This window comes from Mus caroli, unplaced genomic scaffold (assembly GCF_978045245.1).
Source record: "Mus caroli unplaced genomic scaffold, Mus_caroli_1 scaffold_5, whole genome shotgun sequence".
NCBI lineage: Eukaryota > Metazoa > Chordata > Mammalia > Rodentia > Muridae > Mus > Mus caroli.
Genome location: NW_028227260.1, coordinates 1,545,418 through 1,564,947, shown reverse-complemented (window position 1 = coordinate 1,564,947; position 19,530 = coordinate 1,545,418). Strand labels below are relative to the sequence as shown.

At 41.2% G+C, this 19,530-nt stretch overlaps 1 protein-coding gene across 3 annotated transcripts in view; it reads right to left on the bottom strand.

Moving 5' to 3' along the window:
• Clcn4 (Cl-/H+ antiporter 4) overlaps positions 1–19,530 on the bottom strand; it is a 77,409-nt gene that overhangs the window by 33,514 nt on the left and 24,365 nt on the right. For 2 of the 3 annotated variants that reach the window (XM_085837894.1, XM_085837893.1), the window contains exons 3-8: positions 17,318–17,489; positions 15,684–15,783; positions 12,510–12,697; positions 9,399–9,521; positions 1,737–1,943; positions 861–941 (exon numbers count right to left, since the gene is read on the bottom strand). In XM_085837894.1, the coding sequence (XP_085694020.1) occupies positions 861–941; positions 1,737–1,943; positions 9,399–9,521; positions 12,510–12,697; positions 15,684–15,783; positions 17,318–17,489 (871 nt within the window). The remainder of the gene's footprint in view (positions 1–860; positions 942–1,736; positions 1,944–9,398; positions 9,522–12,509; positions 12,698–15,683; positions 15,784–17,317; positions 17,490–19,530) is intronic. The other variant, XM_085837895.1, reaches the window with a different exon arrangement.

The window sequence follows — 19,530 nt, the reverse complement described above, 5'->3', positions numbered from 1 at the left end:
GGATCCCTGGATACAGCAGTCTCTAAATGGTCCATCCTTTCATCACAGCTACGAACTTTGTCTCTGTAACTCCTTCCCTGGGTGTTTTGTTCCCAATTCTATGAAGGTGCACAGTGTCCACACTTTGGTCTTCATTCTTCTTGAGTTTCATGCGTTTATCAAATTGTATCTTATATCTTGGGTATCCTAAGTTTTGGGCTAATATCCACTTATCAATGAATACATATTGTATGAGTTCTTTTGTGATTGTGTAATAATTCTTATTGTATGAACAACAGAATAGACTGAGGGCTAGAGAATTCTAGCTTACAAGTCAAGTCTGACCCTGAAAATATATTTGTATGGCAGCAGAGTTTTTATGTTTATGAATGGTTAGACTAATAAATTTAACTACTTATAACCTGAAATATTCATTCAAAAAGTAGCATTTTTGTGACACGTAAGAACTAAATAAAGGTGAAATTTCAAAGCCCATAAAGAAAGTTTTCAGCCATGTAGCCATGTCTACGCATGGATATTGCTGCAAGTCTAGTCAAAAGGCTCTGGCAAAATGTATGGCTAATGAAACCTACATAGGTATCTATCCTGATCTTTTCAGAAAAAAAAATGCCTAACCCCTGAAATGATCCCTTAATTTTCAAAACTAAGTTGGAAGCTAAATTGTTTGTGTTCCCACACTAGAAAGATCTCAAAAAACTTTATATTGGCAATTTCAAAAATAGTACATGAGAGCACATTTAACAGCAGAAACCCTTTTCCTTAATTGACTCCAAGAAGCTTATTCAATACTTCTATGCTGTCAGCCACCCACATATTTCTCGCTACTCAAAACCATGAAAGCCCATTCTGGCCCCTCTCACCTCCTCTAGACTGAAGAGCACACCTCCTATAGGAGCACCAAAGGCCACAGAGACACCAGCAGCAGCTGCAGCTGAAAGCACCTGAAAATTGAGACATTAAAAGTGAGATAAGTGGATATTAGCCCAGAAACTTAGAATACCCAAGATACAAGATACAATCTGCAAAACACATGAAACTCAAGAAAAATGAAGACCAAAATGTGGACACTTTGCCCCTTCTTAGAATTGGGAACAAAACACCCATGGAAGGAGTTACAGAGACAAAGTTTGGAGCTGAGACGAAAGGATGGACCATCTAGAGACTGCCATACCCAGGGATCCATCCCATAATCAGCTGACACCATTGCATACACTAGCAAGATTTTGCAGAAAGGACCCAGATATAGCTGTCTCTTTTGAGGCTATGCAGGAGCCTAGCAAACACAGAAGTGGATGCTCACAGTCAGCTATTGGATGGATCACAGGGCCCCCAATGGAGGAGCTAGAGAAAGCACCCAAGGAGCTAAAGGGGTCTGCAACCCTATAGGTTGAACAACAATATGAACTAACCAGTACCCCCCAGAGCTCGTGTCTCTAGCTGCATATGTATCAGAAGATGGCCTAGCCAGCCATCAATGGAAAGAGAGGCCCATTGGTCTTGCTAACTTTATATGCCTCAGTACAGGGGGACGCCAGGGCCAAGAAGTGGGAGTGGGTAGGGAGGGGAGTTGGGGGGAGGGTATGGGTGACTTTTGGGATAGCATTGGAAATGTAAATGAAGAAAATACCTAATTAAAAAAAATAGTGAGCTCTATGGACTTTATTGTGGATGGGATGAGGTATAGACTCCAAGAAGTTATGTCCCCTGTCAGTGGAGGTGATAGGGAACTGGCTCACCTCACGCCTCTTGCCTTCATTCTTGCTATATTTGGAGAAAAGGCTGCTGAAGAAGTTGCCACAGCAACATGCCACATGCACCAGTGGCCCCTCTTTCCCAAGGCTCAGGCCAGAGGATACAACCAGCACGAGGGTGACAGTCTTGATTAGAAGAGTCCATTTCCCCAAGTAGCCCCTGATGATAAAGCCACTCAAAATAGTCTTTATCTGCAACGGAAGAGGGAGAGTGAAGAGGGATGTAGATGGAGAGTGAAGAGGAATGGTCCAGGGTTGGAAAAGAAACTGCAATGGCTATGAACAAGACTCCCTAAGTCACGGGGATAGAAGGCTATTTCACTTCCTGATTCGACTAGAATTTTGTACCAGCAGAAGTTTGTATCTTATTGCAGTAGCCTTCTTATCTATCCCTGAAGACACAGACCTCCAGTGGACACGTGAAACCCAGAATATGTCAACCTATATATACATTAAATTAAAGTTTAATTCATAAATTAAACCCAGTAAGAGATTAATGCCAGTAATTAACAAAATAAAACAATTATAACAACTAAGATATTTTCTGCTTGTTTTCTTGTCCACCTAACATTAATCCCTTTTTTCATTTTAATTAGACACATAATTTTTTTGCAATTTGGGGTGTACATTGGAATTATCACAAATTGTTTTTGGTTTTGGTTTTTTTTTTAAGATAGTGGTCTCATCCTTACTGGCCTAGAACTCAGACCAGGCTAGCCTTGAACTTACAGAAGATGTGCACTACCATACCCAGACACAGAATGACTTTAAAAAAAAAATTAACATACAAGATAATAGATTTCACTATGATGTTTCCTTATCATCCTACCATCTCATATTGGAAAGGGCTTTGAGTACAGAGAGAACCACTAGCTTACTCCTTTGCAGACTTGCTTCATTTTGTCAATGCCAAACATTGTTTTATTCCTACAAGACCATTTAAGCCTTAGCCCAGAATTCAACTGGATGCCAGTATCTATGATGGGATTTGCATACTGAAGTCCACTTTCCCAAGTAGTTCAATATTTTTCTACCTCTAACCTCTGCCACACTGGGCTAAGAAGAGTGAATGTTTACCATTGAACTAGCAACTTTCAAGCCCCTGATTAGATTGATGAGATACTAGGTCAGTTAATCAAATTCCTACCCAGTTTTCCCAATTGTATGCTATGTTATGGGATAATGTTTTCCCTTGTCAGTGTCATTTACATAGCATAAAAATGTCTTCTTGTGGACTCTGCCAAGTAAAACAACTTCTCAAACAGCAAACAGAATGTTCAACATCATCAGAATCATTTGGTGAACTAGAAGATATCAAGTAGTAGTTCTCTCTGTAGAGGTTTAATCAAGAATTCCTTTTCCCAACAGAGATGTAGCCAAGGCAAAGGGAATTTTATAGCAAGATGATTCTAAAATGCTCTGCTCCTGAAAAGGGTGACAAAAACCGCTAATTTCTCAAACTTTAAGTGTCATGTTTTTTCAGTGCCTGCTTGTACTGTTTATCATGTCAGTATTATTGATTTTGGGAGACTATGAATGGGCTAATCCTCAAATTTTAATGGGCAATGTACAGAACTTTTTTTCATCTCAGGATGGTGATAGAGATCTCTTGTCTTTTAGTGAGATAGGGTTAAGGCAGGGTCTCATTATTTAGGCCAAGCTGACCAGATTCTCCTGCCTCCACCTCATAAATGCTGAGGAGATTACAGGTGGGCACCAGAGTCACTTAGATAATAGCCTCTCATTTCTTAATTTGATTGGGGGAGGAAAAAGATGAGAACAGAAAGGGAGAAGGAATTGGGTGGAGGAGGGAAGGAGATACACACATGCACGCACACATACAGAGAGAGAGACAGACAGAGACAGAGACAGAGAGAGACAGTGAGAGACAGAGAGACAGAGAGACAGAGACAAAGTCAGAGCAGAGACAGGAAGAGACAGATCCCAAAAATCTTGTGAGTTCCTTCTCACAGAACATATGAGTGGACTCTTAGCTGTTGTCAAATAGTACTTCTTGCACTAGTATTTAGTGTGTGGTGGTTAAACTAGTATTTAGTGGTAGTTGCCCAGAGCCTGTGCTCTGGGACTCTCAGACCTCTGTATTGAAGGGATGTCTGATTAGGCCTGCCACAATCTAGCCCTTTTGTGTTGCCTCAAATAAAAATATCTATAATTTTTGTCGGTTAGTTAATATGGATTTGTACCCCAGGGTACATTATAAAAGCATAATACCACTTAGAAGATCACAAGCTCTAAATTACCCGTGCCTTTGCCAGCAATGACATGTGGAGAAGTGAACAATGTAATGGGTATTTTGTAATTCTCTAAAATGATTTTATAAAATTGTCATGATCAAATTAGGAACTAAAGAAGGCAGATTCATTCCCAGGAGATGCTCAAATCTAATTACTTCAATTGGAATTGATAGAGACTCAAGCAAGCAGGACTTCAGTGAGATGTATTGCAGAAACTCTTAGTAGGTGGTGCTACCCTTAAGAACAAAGCTCTTTCTGATCAATAAACGTTTGTATGAATGCTCATATTTTGTAAAGAACAGAAATCAGTGAAGAACAAGTTTTGAGAGGATGCAATTTTTTGTCCAGTTAATAGTGAACACTTGTGGCTTTTGGAATTGAGAATTCCTAGAGGAAATTTTGGTCTCTCCAAATTCTGACAGCCAAGAAAGTATGAATGTTCACTTTTATGTTATTTGTGTGTATAAGTGGTATATGGGTGCATTTATGCAGGTGAATGCATCCATGTATGCACATACAAAAACTGTCCTCTCTATCATTCTCTACTTAGTCCCTTGAGACAGGGTCTCTCACTAAACATGAAGCTTACTGTTTCAGGTAGGCTGGCTGGTCAGTGAGTTCCTAGGATCTGCCCATCTCTGTTCCATAATGCTGGTGCTATAGGAACCTGCAACCAAGCTTAACTTTTTTTATTGGATATATTCTATATTTATATTTCAAATGTTTTCCCTTTTCCAGGTCTCCCTTTTGGAAAGCCCCTATCCCATCCCCTCGCCCCCTGCCTCTATGAAGGTGCTCCCCCACCCACCTACATAATTCCATCTTCCTGCCTTGGCATTTCCCTACACTGGGGCATCGAACACCCTCAGGCCCAAGGGCCTCTCCTCCCACTGATGCCAACAAGGCCACCCTCTGCTACATATGTGGCCAGAGCCTTGGATCCCTCCATATGTACTCTTTGGTTGGTGGTTTAGTCCCTGGGAGCTCTGGGAGCACTGGTTAGTTCATATTGTTGTTCCTCCTATGGGGCTGCAAACCCCTTCAGCTCCTTGGATCCTACCTCTATCTCCTCCATTGGGGACCCGTGTTCAGTCCAATGGTTGGCAGCAAGCATCCGCCTCTGTATTCGTCAGGCACTGGCAGAGCCTTTCAGGGGGCAGTCATATCAGGCCCCTGTCAGCAAGCACTTTTGGCATCCAAAATAGTGTCTGGGTTTGGTGAGTGTATGGGATGGATCCCAGGTGGGGCAGTCTCTGGATGATCAAGCTTAACTTTTACTTGAAAGCTGAATATTCAAATTCAAGTCTTCATGCTTGCACAGTAAGTACTCTTACCAACTGAGACATTTCCTTTGCTGAAGTGTTCATTTTCAAATGTGCTCTACAGAACTTACATGGTGTACTTATTACACAGAAAACACAACTCTCCTAATTAATATTTTAAAATTTTTATAGTGGCTATGGTGATGCACATCTGTGATCTCAGGCAGGGCTCAGGAGGCACAGATAAAATTACTGATAATGTTCAAGGTCAGTCTGGGATGGACTGTAATTCCACACAGAGCAATATAGTGAGAACCTGCCTTAAAAACATTTCAAAAGTGAATTTTACCTTAAATAATCAGAATGTTATGGAAGAAAATTCTTAAGACAGATGAGCAATCTTGAAAACCTGTTTGGATCTAGTTTGTAGCTCAACAGCAAAGCACATATTCACATTGTTTTATGATGCTGCGGATGAGGCTGGCAAGTGCTCTGCTGTTCAGCTACAAACATACAACATACTCTACTAGATCACATGACTCCAGTAAGACATAGTAGCTTTTCTAAGCAGCTCAGCCCATACCTTTGCTAACGTGAAGTAGCATGGCTCCAACTTCTACTTTAAGTCAGTCTTCACTGTAGTCTGGCTTTTGACAGAGACATCCAGGCCGAGATCCAGGGCTTTGAGTTGGCCCACCCTAACATATACCCCATCTATAAACTACTGGAACACATGTATGGGCAAGTCCTGTAGATTCAAAGTTCCAGCATCTCCATGACATAGGGCAACAAGAGAATATCCTACAGGAGTTCCAGTGAGGATCCAGTATTGATAGTGTAGCGCCTGATGCCTTAAACCAGAGCAATGACTTATTGCGGTGAACATTTGCAAGTAAAAATATTTAGACCAAGGGTATACTATGGAACACACTGACACACTACAACTTACACAGCATGGTATTTTTTATTTTGTTTTGTTTTGTTTTGGGGGAGCAGGAGGTTTCGAGGGCAGAGATCAAATATGGAGGGATGGGCAGGTGAGTGGGATTGGGGTGTATGATATAAAATTCCCAAAGAATCAATGAAAGGTTTTCTAATTAATTGTATGTAGTTTAAAAAGTGTTAATAGGGCAAGCACCTACATATCTTCTACCCAGTAGATAGCTTCGAAAGCTGTTTGCTTCCTCAGAAGAACCTTCCTTCTCCCTCCACTTCCAATAATTCAATTTCAGTTAGCACATAGATTGTTTCACTTTAGCTACCTGAGGCTGTCATATAAATAGCACCATACTTCAGGTCTACTTTTTATGTTCCACACTTGACATCACTGTTCATCTTTGTCACATGCCATTCTGTCACATAAGAAACTTGAATGTGCAACTGCCACCAATAAAGATGTCCACGTTAGAGTCAGTAACATCCATCTCTCAGCAAGTAAAAGCACTTGTGACTCAAGCCTAATGACCTTAATTCAATCCCCAGCACCCACAGGAAGGTGGAAGGAGATAACTGAGTTCACATACTTGTCCCCTGTCCTTCATGCATGCACAGTGGCCCCCACCCCTATGTACATAACATGCACATACACAAAATAATAAATAAAACTACTTTTAAAAGATATTCCCATTGGAGGAGAAACAAAGGTTACATCTTTCTACACTACAAGATCACCAGCAGAATCATTCGTCTCTGGTTCTTGGAAAAGGGACAAGGATTGATCCAGTGTGCAATTATTTGATGTTTTAATATCAATAATGCCCATCTTCCCGTTTGGGGAAAAGCTTGAGTAAAAACATGCTTACTAGGAGGGCAGTAGGATCATAAACTGGGGCAGTAAGAATTATCTATCCTTTGGTTTTCAGGGTCCTTTAGACTTTGACTATCATATAAAACAGCCAGATCTTCGATAACACTTGCTTTGAAGACACAAATTTGCCACACATGCTATTCATTCATCAGAGAAGAATTTAAGCATAATGCAAACTTTGTAACTGCTTATGAATAATTTCCCCCAGGAGAAATACAAGGTGAATTCAGAAAAGTGCCTCTAGTTGGACTGAGTTATTCAGGAAAACACAAAAATGTACATTCTAATATGTCTCTAATGCCTACCATCTCACACTTCTGCTAGTGTGCCATGGCTCCTATACCTGCTGTGACCACTTTCTATTGATTTGGGATCATACCCCTAGATCCAATTCCTTTAAGACTCAACTTTACACAAGCAAACACCAAGGTTTTTCAACAAGTGAAATATTATTTATTGTAGCATTTACATAGGTGGAGGACATTTAAGATGTGTGACACTGTGATGCTTTTCTTAGCAAGTTTCTCTCTTCTTCTTTGTCAGGTTTTGAGTGTTATGGTCTCTCTGACCTATTTTTCTCATAAGCCTATGGTTTGTCGTGTGCCATTTTGCATAATACCATATGCTTTCAAAGTGTAAACAGTTCACTGGAGTAGAATTGGTTATACAGAGGAAATAGGGTGGCGTGGTGGTTTGATAAAGAATGCTGCTCTCAAAAAAAAAAAAAAGAATGCTGCTCTCTATAGGCTCATAAGTTTGAATGCTTAGTCATCAGAAAGTGGCACTTTTTGGAAAGGATTAGGAGACATGGCCTTGTTGGAGGAGGTATATCACTAGGGATGGACTTTGAAGTTTTCAGAAGCCCAAGCCAGGTCTAGTGGCTCTCTTTCTCTCTCTCTCTCTCTCTCTCTCTCTCTCTCTCTCTCTCTCTCTCTCTCTCTCTCTCTCTCTCTCTCTCTCTCTCTCTCTTTCTCTCTCTCTCTCTCCTGGATGCAGAACTCTCAGCTACTTCTATAACATTATGTCTACCTGCACACCACCATGCTTCCTGTCATGATGATAATGGACTAAACCACTGAAAATGTAAACAAGCCTCCGATTATGTAGCATGTCAAAATAAACTGCAAAAAATTCAATAGGAGATAACAATATACATCTTTACTCAGTTTCCTGAAACAAGCCTATATTTAACTTTTCAGTACATCTTCCTTACAATCTTCTATCCCTTTGTGTGAACCGTTTAGACCAGCATCAGTGTCAGATGGCACAGCACAGGGGAAACTGGACTGGGGATGCAGTTAATTCAGTAGAGTATTCCCCTAGCGTACACAAAGCTCTGGGTCCAATCCCCAGCAACACATAAACCTAGGCCTGGTAGTGCACACTTGCAATCCTAGCACCTGAGAAACTGAAACAGGAGGAAAAGTAATTCAGTGCCATCCTTGGCTACACAGTAAGTTTAAGATCACCTGGGATACATGAAACACTGCGTCAAGGAACACTGTATCCAAAAATAAATGAATACAATTTTAAAAAGCAAGAGGCAAGACAGGGAGCCAGTGCCACCATCAGCACACAACCCTACTTTCAAACTTCCTCTTTCCATTTCCACTCAAGGGACAATGCAAATGCACTGACTAGAGTGAGCATGCCAGGCATTTTATGATTTCCTGATTACCATTTTACCTGAGTTTTGTTTTTTTTTTTACTATTTTGGAAAGGGATTTAATAACTTTTAATTGTTACATACATATTTACTTATTGTTAGTACATGTTTTGGTGGATCTTAAGTAAAATATATTACTAATACAATTTACCTGAATTTTTGAGGACTCAGCTCTATTACCATCATTCTACCCAGCAGACTCTCCCAGGCTTTAAGGTTGGTTTAAGTGAATGATGGAGCCATTTTCTTGATACATTGGTTACATGAAATTGCTTCTGAATGCCAATGAGCTTTCCCAGTGATGCTCCTCCACTACTGTCTGCTTTCTCACATGACATCATAGACTTACAACAGGAGCACATTGATGTGGATGCTTCATGAACTCAGTTTCTTCGGGCTTTAAGAGTTTATTTTGGCTAACAAGGAAGAGGTCTAATCATTTGAGAAGCAACAGATCAAATCTGCTGAATACAGTACTCATTGTGAAGCCACACTGCTAGATTCAACTCACAGCTTGCCAACTTCGAGTCCTTAGTGAAGTAACTTAACTTGTTTATATTCTAGTTTCCTTAACGACTAAAGTGAACCTACAGGGTTTGTCTACTAGGCTTAATGTGGGGATAAGAGTAGGTACACAGTACTTCACCCACAGCTTACCTCGGGTATGCCAGAGCCACAAGCATATGGTGCAAACACACGTACCAGGGAGACAGCCAGAAATGCAAACAGCAATGCCCATAGAATGTACATTAAGTAATTCAGAATGTAAGCACTGGCACCCTAGAGATCAGACACAAAACAAGGAAGAAGTGATGAGCCATAGCAAACTTGAACAGTGTACTCAGCCCCACCATCTCCATCAGAGAAAGCGAAGCTGTGATAGGTTCATCCCAGGCCTGCAAAAACAAAAGAATCAGTTGTTGCTATTGCTACATCCACTACACTACACAAAACAGCATCAGATATTTTTCCAGAAGCTATTTCCACAAACCTTACAGGGGATGAAATCTCAGCAGTAATGGAAAGCAAGGATGAGGCTGGATTGTAATCACCACTTGCTCGGTAGTTAATAAAAGGTGTGGTGCAGAAAACTCTGCCTGTGAGACGCTGGATGGTTTGTTTTATCTTGTCTGTGGTGGGATGGCCTCCCTTAGCTTTCATTACAGCCACACCCAGACCACAGTGAATAAGTGTCAGTACTGTGTTTAAGAAGGCTGCTTCTCTAAGTGTGGTCCATGGACCAAAAACATCAGCATCACCTGGGAGCTTGGCAGAAACATAACCTGTGGGCCCTACCCTAGAGCTGCCAAATCAGATACTTCACACAGGCACACAGCCCAGTGCATTTTAACAAGCCTCTTGAAGATATCCAGCAAGTGCTAACACTTGACAGGCACTCTCATAGAAGAGAGCTGTTCATGCATCCTTTACAGAAGAATGTATTGGACTATTTGCTCCAAAGTAGCTGGTGGGAGGATGTTTTCCTTTCTGATACAAACATGCTCTGGGCCCTTTTTCCTTTCTCAAGGTTTCAGCTTCTTTTCACCATCTGTATTATTCAAGAAAGAGCAAAGGAAATAGAGATCACCTACCTGTCAGGCCATGACCATGGCCATATGTGTGCCTATTAAATGTAAGGACACGTTTCTGGAGACTGCAATGCAAGCACATATTTCACACACTATGTGGTGAGAAATCAGCCCAAGGAATATCTTTCATCCACTTAAATAAGTACTTTTTGAAGGCTAAAAATAACTTCTTCCTCTTCTAAAGAGTAACTCTTTGAAACAAAGAATAAATCTTACAACCAGTTGAAAAGATAGGCACCTCTATTTCCCCTCGAACACAGACTGCAAATAGAAGAAAAGATGGCAGCCAGCCAGTTCCATCTGCCAACACCCATCTAGCCAAGTAGAGAATTTCTTTTTGGACATAATGGAGAGCATTGAGAATGTGTGAGATTTCAAGATCTCTCTCTATTTCTGAGATGTGAAAGAAGGGGTTTTAGTAAAATGGCAAAGTGTGTTCCAAATGTCTTCCATTTCAGCTGTGAAAGTCAGTCAAAAGAAACAAGGAATGAAGGAGAAGTTCATATAAATTTCAAATATCCTCCCAGAATAATCTAGCTGTAACTGTCTTCCCATTCATTACCCCTAATGTGACGCTTGATACCTAGCTCCCCTCAGCTCTCTTTCTGATCCATCAATGACCCTCCTCCTCCCGATTTTGAGTTAGTCCCTCACTGTGTAGACTAGGATGGCCTTAAACTCATAGAGATCCACCTGCTTCTGCCTCTCTACCTCTCCCTCTTCATCTGCCTCCTGAGTGCTGGGATTTAAAGGGATGTACCACCACACCTGGCTCATTGTGGTGACTTGTGAATTCACTTAAATGGTAAACTTATCCTGAGCTATGATATTGAAGGTAAGCACTATATCTGTGGCTCATTCATATATCCTTGTGCCCGAGACATGCTTTTCATAGAAGCATCCTCTGATTGGATCAGAAAAATAATTAATGGAATATTGTCATGGAAACTACTACAAGAAGCCTCACTTCACACTCACTAGGCTAGTTATGATAAAAACAGATGCTAGCACGTGCTGGAAAGGAAGTAGGCAAATCAGGATCCTCATAGACTGCTCATGAGAATGCACAACAGAGCATCCAAACATCCTACCAGATCTTTAATGGTTAAATTTAGAGGTTACTTCTCACCCAGAGGTTGTGTCTATACCCAAGAGAAATGAAATATATGTCCTCACCTTATATATCTTAGATGTTCATGGTAACATTTTTCAGGCTAGCCAAAAAGAAGCAACAATGTTCATCAAATACTATCTAGCCTATCCATCTAAGAGAGTATCATACAGCAATAAAAAGAAATGCTTGTTTATGATACAATATGAAGGAACTTAGAAAATAATATGCTAAGTGATAAAAAAAAATCCACATGGTGCATGGGTTCATTTAACTAAACTATCTAGAAGGGAAATCTATGGAGACAGAAAGGATATTAGCAGTTGCTTGTAGCTAGTAATCAATGACTCCTGGATCAGTTCAGACATGATGTTTGTTTGTTTGTTTGTTTGTTTGTTTGTTTTGCTTGTTCTTGCTATTGTTGTTTTTGGTGGAGGAAGGTTATGAATAAAAATATGATAAAATCATGTGATCATTACACAGTTCTGTGACTGTGACAAAGGCCACTGAACTGTATTTTCAGTGGGAGAAGCTGATGAACTATAAATTGCTTCCCTGAAAGTGTTACTTCACAACAGATAATATCTTTTCTTCTACCTTAAAATATAAAAACCAACTCCATTTCTTCAGCACAAAGAAGAAACCATATTAGATAAGAAAAAGGCAAGTGGCAAATGTACCAACTGTGATGGCTCCAGGCCTAAAATCTCAGAACTTGGGAAGCTAAAGCAGAATTACTGTAAGTTTCAGGCCAGGGTGGGCTATAGGGTGAGGCTATGTCTGAGAAAATTAGAAAAGAGAGAGTGGAAGAGGAAAAGGGAGAAAAGTCAGATAGAGTGAGGGAGACAGGGCAGAAGAGAGGAAATGAGCTTCACAGAATATACATATAACATCCACGAAAGTGAGCATAAGTTTTCCAAATGAATTCTGAACAGTGGCAGAGCTCAATGAAAGCAAGCAGCAGCTCTAGTAAGTGAGAGATTATTATCTGAAGGTGAAATTGTGAGTGTTCAGAAACTGGGGATTAGGATGGTCCTCAAGGAGGATCCTGCACAGATAACGACATACCTCTGACTGGCTCAGAAGAAGCTCTGACCACTTCTGCCACAGGGGACACTTGTCCCTGTCCTCAAAAGTGGTCTCATTGGAAGTCCAACAGCATTGTTCATGGCTGTACCAGAATGCAGACAGACAGACCCCCTCCTTGAGGTCCGTCATCCAATCAACAGCGAGATCAATGACTCCAGCCAAGGTACCTAAGAAACGAATGAATTTACAGAGAATTGTCACAGGGAGAGAAGACAGGGTCTTCTCAAAACTGAGGACACACCCATGACATGACATTGCCACTGAATCTGACAGCTGCTTTCACTTACCTGGAGGTCACCTAAGCACTTGGTAGAAGCCTGGCAGTAGGCAGCCCAAAGACCCACAAAGGCCTTAAAGGGGCTCATATCAAATAGGAAAGCTATGTGAGGGCAGACAGACGTTCAGAATTTACTCGTCTCTTTCCAAGCTTTTTAAGTTGCTGATATACATCTTGAACAGCAATTGGACTGCTTTCTATGCAAGCACGAGGGACTGAGTTCAAGTCCCAGCACCTACATAAAACCTGTGTATGGCCATGCATGCCTAAACCTCCAATGTTGCGGGAGAGAAACAACTAGAAGACACTGGAAGCACATGAGACAGCCAGCCTAGCCAAAACCAGAAATCAATCAAATAAACAAACAAAAACAACCTTCAGGTGCTGTGAGAGACCTTGTCTGGAGGAAATATGGTGGAAATAAACAGAGGAAGAGATCCTTGTCTGACCTCCAAATATGCATGTACAGGTTAATGTACACATAAACACAACATACACACAATACACATCACATGCATTAAATACACAAGCAAATAACAACTCTTTCCTCTTCTCATCAAGGTTTAAGTCACACCTAGTCCACAGTCTGCTTCAGACACGGTCATGTAGCTCCCTTTTTCTCCTCTTCTCCTCAGTCCAGTCCATTCTTTCCTTCCACTAGGAATGCAATTGCCTATACCAAGTCCTCATTTTCCAGAACAGGTCATGCAACATACAACCCAAGAGGGTGAATGTAGCCCAATATTTTTGTGCTTTATCTCATCATACCCACACTTTCACTGTATGCTGACTGTGGCTGTTCTTCCTGCTACAGTAGCACAGTTGAGTTGCAAAGACAGAAACTGCACATCTCACAAAGCTGAAAATCCTAGACTTACGTTTCTTGATAGCACTTGAAACTGCTGAGCACTCCATTCTTCCAGAAACTTGTCCTCTCATGGCTTCTACGATATTTAATCTCTCCTGGTTTCCTCCTCACTATCAGATTTTTCTGTGTCTCCTGATCTTTCCTAATCCTCCATCCAGCTTTATAAGGGGGATATATTTTCAAAGCTTGTCCCTAAATCCTTTTCTTCTTTCATACTGTGTTTTCTTTCCTGAATGTCTTATTTGTATCCCTCTTGCTACTGAGCTCTAAAGGTACACTCAGACACACAGAATCCTGTCCTCAATAACAGATTGTGTGTGTGTGTGTGTCTGCATGTGTGTGTGTGTGTGTGTGTAGCAGGGGGAAAAAGGCTTTGCCATCTAGTTTTTGTACCACAAGTAGTGTCAGGCCAGGCATCTGGACCCGAGTCCACTTCAAAACACATACATAATGCACAACTTCATTTATATGGGAAGTTCAAAACAGACGACAGTGAAAGGAAGTAGACTGGCAATGGTTTAGGTTCTTCTGTAGCTAAACGTACAGATAATATTAAGGTGAGAATGATAGAATTATTCTAATATTGGCCATGATGATAATTGCACAACTCTGTAAACCTGCTAAAACCCACTTAGTTATACACTTTAAATGGGTTAATCACTTAATATGTGTAATATAATTCAGCAAAGCTGTTTTATACACACACACACACACACACACACACACATGCTCACAGAACTGGTTGAGGAAGAGGTTCAAGGAGAGGAAGATGTATTTTTTACAGAAGTGATCAAACAAATTTCAACTGAAAAGTGACATTTAAACAAGATCTGATGATCACCCCCCAAAAGCCATCATTTTTCAAGTGTTCAGTCACATTAGTCTTCGTCCAATCAATCTCCTTTGCCTACACCCTTTGTTTTGTGAGCCATCTCTGCTTTGGTCTGTGGTGCAACAGTGCGCCCTTGTGGTAATCTCTGGTAAATTAGTTATTCAGAGGACATGTGTGATTACTCTATGAGAGGAACCCAAATAAAACCAAGGGAGCACCCATCCAGGCAGTTGGGTATCTGTGTCCTTCCCACTTTTGGAGCCATGAGAAAATCGTACTACTTTCTAGGTCTCCCCACAATAATCATCCAAATCCAAACAGCACTGGAGGCGCCTATCTCCAAAACCTCCTTATTCTGTATTTTCCTACACTTCTACTGTGTCCATATAACCAGCTTTCTAAGTGCTTGTTGCCTCCAGTTGCACATTGGAATTACGAAGGGAAAAGAGAAGGTATTTACTCAGCATCCCAGTGGTTTTTTTTTACCAGAAAGTCTGTTTAACAGAAATCTTCATAACCTCCTAGAAAGAAATTAAGTTCAGCAAACCTCTGCCATGAAGAGCCAAGTATCTATAGTCCAGAAAATGGCACTGACACAAAAAAGGCTCTAAGAGTCAGTGCAGTGTGTAGTCTAGATGTAATTATCCTGGATTCACCTTGTATCCTATGGGTAAATAACATTACTTTGAAAGTCTTAGCAATCATGCATTTCAAGGCTTTGTAGTAATAGAAAACGCCCATTACACGTAGTGCTTGATGCTTGCAGATTATAATGCTTCAACATTTTGTAACCACACATACAACTGGATATAACAGAATATAAAATGTATGCTTTCTGTAAAATCTCAGGGTGATCATAAACCTATTCAACATGTGAACAGAATCAAGCAGCACTGTTAATTACTTTTCAGAAGCCCACACTTGTTTTGTGAGCCATCGTTGCTTTGGTCTGTGGTGCCACCGTTAAAATCAGGCAGCCTGGTCTAGAGTGAATTCCAGGACAGCCAGGGCTACACAGAGAAACCCTGTCTCGAAAAAAAAATTCTTAAAAAAATATTTCAGGCTCTTGCTTTAGTCTCAGTGGTTCAAGCATTAAAATGGAAGATGACTATTCCACAGCTTCGTTGTTTCTCAAGTGTATGGAGTTTGGGGGTGCTAGGAACACTACACACATACCTGCAAGCAGCCCAATGAGTAGCATCACCACCCATCCCGACCATGCATCCAGCAGGCTCTTGATGAACTCCCAAATAGACTCCTTACTTTTGCTGGTTATCTGACAATGAAGGACATACAGCAATTGATCAGAACGCATTCTCCAGTTCACGCTTCTTTCTCTGAAATAGATTCCTCAGGAAACAAAGAGACTGAGGAGATGAATATAATGAAGCCACCAAATTCCCAGTCACATTTTTCATGCAGCAATGCAGCACAGTGATCAAATGGGCTTTCTAGTTCATAGGGTTATAAGTATGCAACACACGATCAGTGTTTCCCTTCACAGTGAATTTTAGATCATCAAAGAGCAAGTCAGGTTCAGCACAGATTTTCATTTAAGGGGCTAAACTCTTAGAGACCATTATTGTATCTTTATATCATGCCTATTTCCTTTCCCATTCTGGGGGAGCCCTACATTCCTCTGGTATCATCATCCCCACCCTTTTGTGGTTCCCTATTTCATCTCTTCTGGCTCTGACTCCCACCTTCCTCCCTCTGTGTCATGACTTTTCCAGGGCCCTGCTTCCATTACTACTCTCTCTTTAAGTGCCCAGGCCACCTTGTTAGTGTCTCAAGCTTCAGCAGACATTTGCATGCTAGGGGTCCCTCACTCTCCAAGGGAGCCCTACCTGCATGCTGAGCTGCACAGCTTACTGTATCCTACCACCTGCTGCAAGACAGTCCCCACTCCCCTACCTGTACTCATTAGCAAAAGCATCGCATTGTCTGTCAAGAACCTGCTGTTATATGACTCTATTTCATGCTATTCTCTCCTGTAAAGCTGCCCATTGCTTGACCCTGATCCTATCTCCATCTTTTTTTACAGCCTTCAGTAAGAACTCTTTCCTTCTCTTGACCATGCTTCCAAGGTTTTCTAGTTTTCACCCTGCAACATATTCTACAGTCCTCTGTAGCCATCATCAATTCCTTCCCAAGGCCCACTTAATCATTCCCAGCACATTTCCATAGCCCATTCTTCTAGGATTATCTTCATTCATCTTCTCGAGAGAATCCTTCAACAAACCCAGCACTCTCCAGGATTATTTCATGCTTCTACGACTTTACAAAAGCTCACTCCTGATATTTAGGAACCTATTCCCCTCTGACTCCCAAACCCTTGGTCACACCCTTTCTGAAAAAGCATTCTTTATTCCTTTTAAATGGGCCCACAGCCTTTACTATATAACTGCATTTTGTACCATTCCAATATACTGAATGCCAACTAGATGCATGACAACATAGTGAGTCTCTCCCCAACCCCAATCTTCAATGTAATCACCTCTATCCTCAAGGATAAGAAAATGAGGCCCCAAAAAAATGACAGCTTCAAACTCAAGTCCCATCAAAGTGTCTGGGTCAAGATGTAGTCTAAATGTTTTTTGTTTGGTCCCCTTGTTGCTTGTACTGGTCATATTTCTACCCAAGGTATCTGCTATTGTAACTCTTAGTCTTTTTCTCTGCTTTCTTACTAGTTCTTTCTCTCTGTAGAACTAATATGCAATGCATAGCCTCAGGCTCACATCCTAACCTAAAGATGGAAGCTTTGTGGAACTATTTATTGGTAAGGACCTCTTAAGCATAGTATCACCTACCTTTCTATGTCTGTCAGTATCCCGGGACTTTTCCCTCAGCCAGTCTATGGTGTGGAAGTCTTCATAGGTCCCCACATCAGGGAAGGGCTCATCAAGGAAGTCCATCAGGTTCCCAGAGGCACTCATGGCTCCTGCACTGACCATGCTAGTTACTCCTGGAAGAGAAGTCCACCTGTTAAAAATGCAAACAGGGCTCGTGTGTAGCTCAGGACAGAGTGTCTGCATAGCATGCATAAAGACTTGGGTTCAATCCCCAGCTCCACAAAGAAACAAAGCAGGACCACAACATAGATATGGCAGCATAATTCAGGAACTCTCTACTTTATATCTCCCTCCCTCCTCCTCTTTCTCTCTCCCCACCTCTCCCTCCCACTGTGTGTGTGTGTGTGTGTGTGTGTGTGTGTGTGTGTGTGTGTGTGTGTGTTGGTGAGGCAAGTGCTCTACCACTAATTCCTTCCCTGTGTTTGTTTGTTTTGAGAGTCTTGTGTAGCCCAAACTGTCCTTGAACCCATTATGTCATAATGAATGACTGGAACGCCTGATCCTCTTATTTCTGCCTCTTAGGCACTAGGATAAGCACATGCCATCATTCCCTGCTTCTATTTTTTTTTTTACATAGCCCAGAACATTATTTCCATACCAGTATCTTGGTTGTAACATAGTATGTACTCAATTCATCCTTATTTTCTCCAGTTATGTGTTGCAAAGTCATCTTGAACACTGAATGAAGAAATTCCAAACAACTGCCCATAAAGGAATCCTGAAAGTCTTTTCTCACAAATTCTTTTCCAACTTATCAACATAGCATCTTTAAAACGTCATCTTATTTGATATACACTACTCATTCTGTACACTTGAACACAGCCAGATGCAACACTGCTAAGGCATGATCAAAATTTCTCTATCAGACATACTGTCTCCACAAAACACATCACAAACAGTGCTCTAACACATGGAAACATGTCTAGCACTACGTTGCAGTATTTCAAGGATACCTTAAACAACAAAATGACCAACAAAAGCATCATGGGTTTGGAGGTTTGTTTTGAATGCAGAATGTAATAAAACAGAAAAAGGCCACTTGTTCTCAATATGACTGTGGAAACACGAAAAGTAGGTTATTGTCTCTGACCACAGCTGGCAGGTGTGCTTCTGGTGACTTGAACTTTTCACCATTCTCTACAATTGCCAAGACAGTTTTATGCACCAAGACCTTTTAATGCACCACTACTGACTTGGTGCTTGTACTGGCTAATTTTGTGTCAACTTGACACAGCTGGAGTTATCACAGACAAAGGAGCTTCAGTTGAGGAAACGCCTCCCTCCATGAGATACAACTGTAAGGCATTTTCTCAATTAGTGATCAAGGGGGAAAGGCCCCTTGTGGGTGGTGCCATCTCTGGGCTTGTAGTCTTGGTTTTATAAGAGAGCAGGCTGAGCAAGCCAAGGGAAGCAAGCCAGTAAGTAACATCCCTCCATGGCCTCTGCATCAGCTCCTGCTCCCTGCCCTACTTGAGTTCCAGTCCTGACTTCCTTTTGTGATGAACAGCAATGTGGAAGTGTAAGCTGAATAAACCCTTTTCTCCCCAACTTGCTTCTTGGTCATGATGTTTGTGCAGGAATAGAAACCCTGACTAAGACAGTGCTATAGTTTGTTTCTTAAATGTCCTTTAAAAGTTCTTGTATTCTATACTTTATCCTCAAGGTGGCACTATTGGAAGGTATTGAAATCTTGAAGCAGGGGAACTGAGAGTCCTTAGATGGGGGGAGTGGGGTCCTTAGGTGATAAGGTGTGTGCCCCCAAAGAGGAGTTTGAGGACCCCAGCTCCTTCCCCTCACTCCCCTCTTGTGTACTGGCCATGAAGAGTCTATTCCACCACAAAATTGTGCCAGGACATATACTGTCAGCAGAATCCCAAAGCAAGGTGGCTAATTGATCACAGATTCACAATCTTGAAAAACAGCAACTCAATGAGTCTTTCTTTTTAGGTTGACTACATCAGATATTTTGTTAATGTGTGCTAAACTGAAGTGGACACATGATGGCAAATTTCAGTGACTAGGCAAATTTGCAAATATAGTTCACAAATAAGTATGTAAGTTTCTTTCCATATTCTACAAAAGGACAGAGTCAGACTGGCAAATAATTGTAACCAAAATCATCATTTCTCCCCATAGACAAAAGAAAGAATCCGCCTCTGTGATTGTCATCA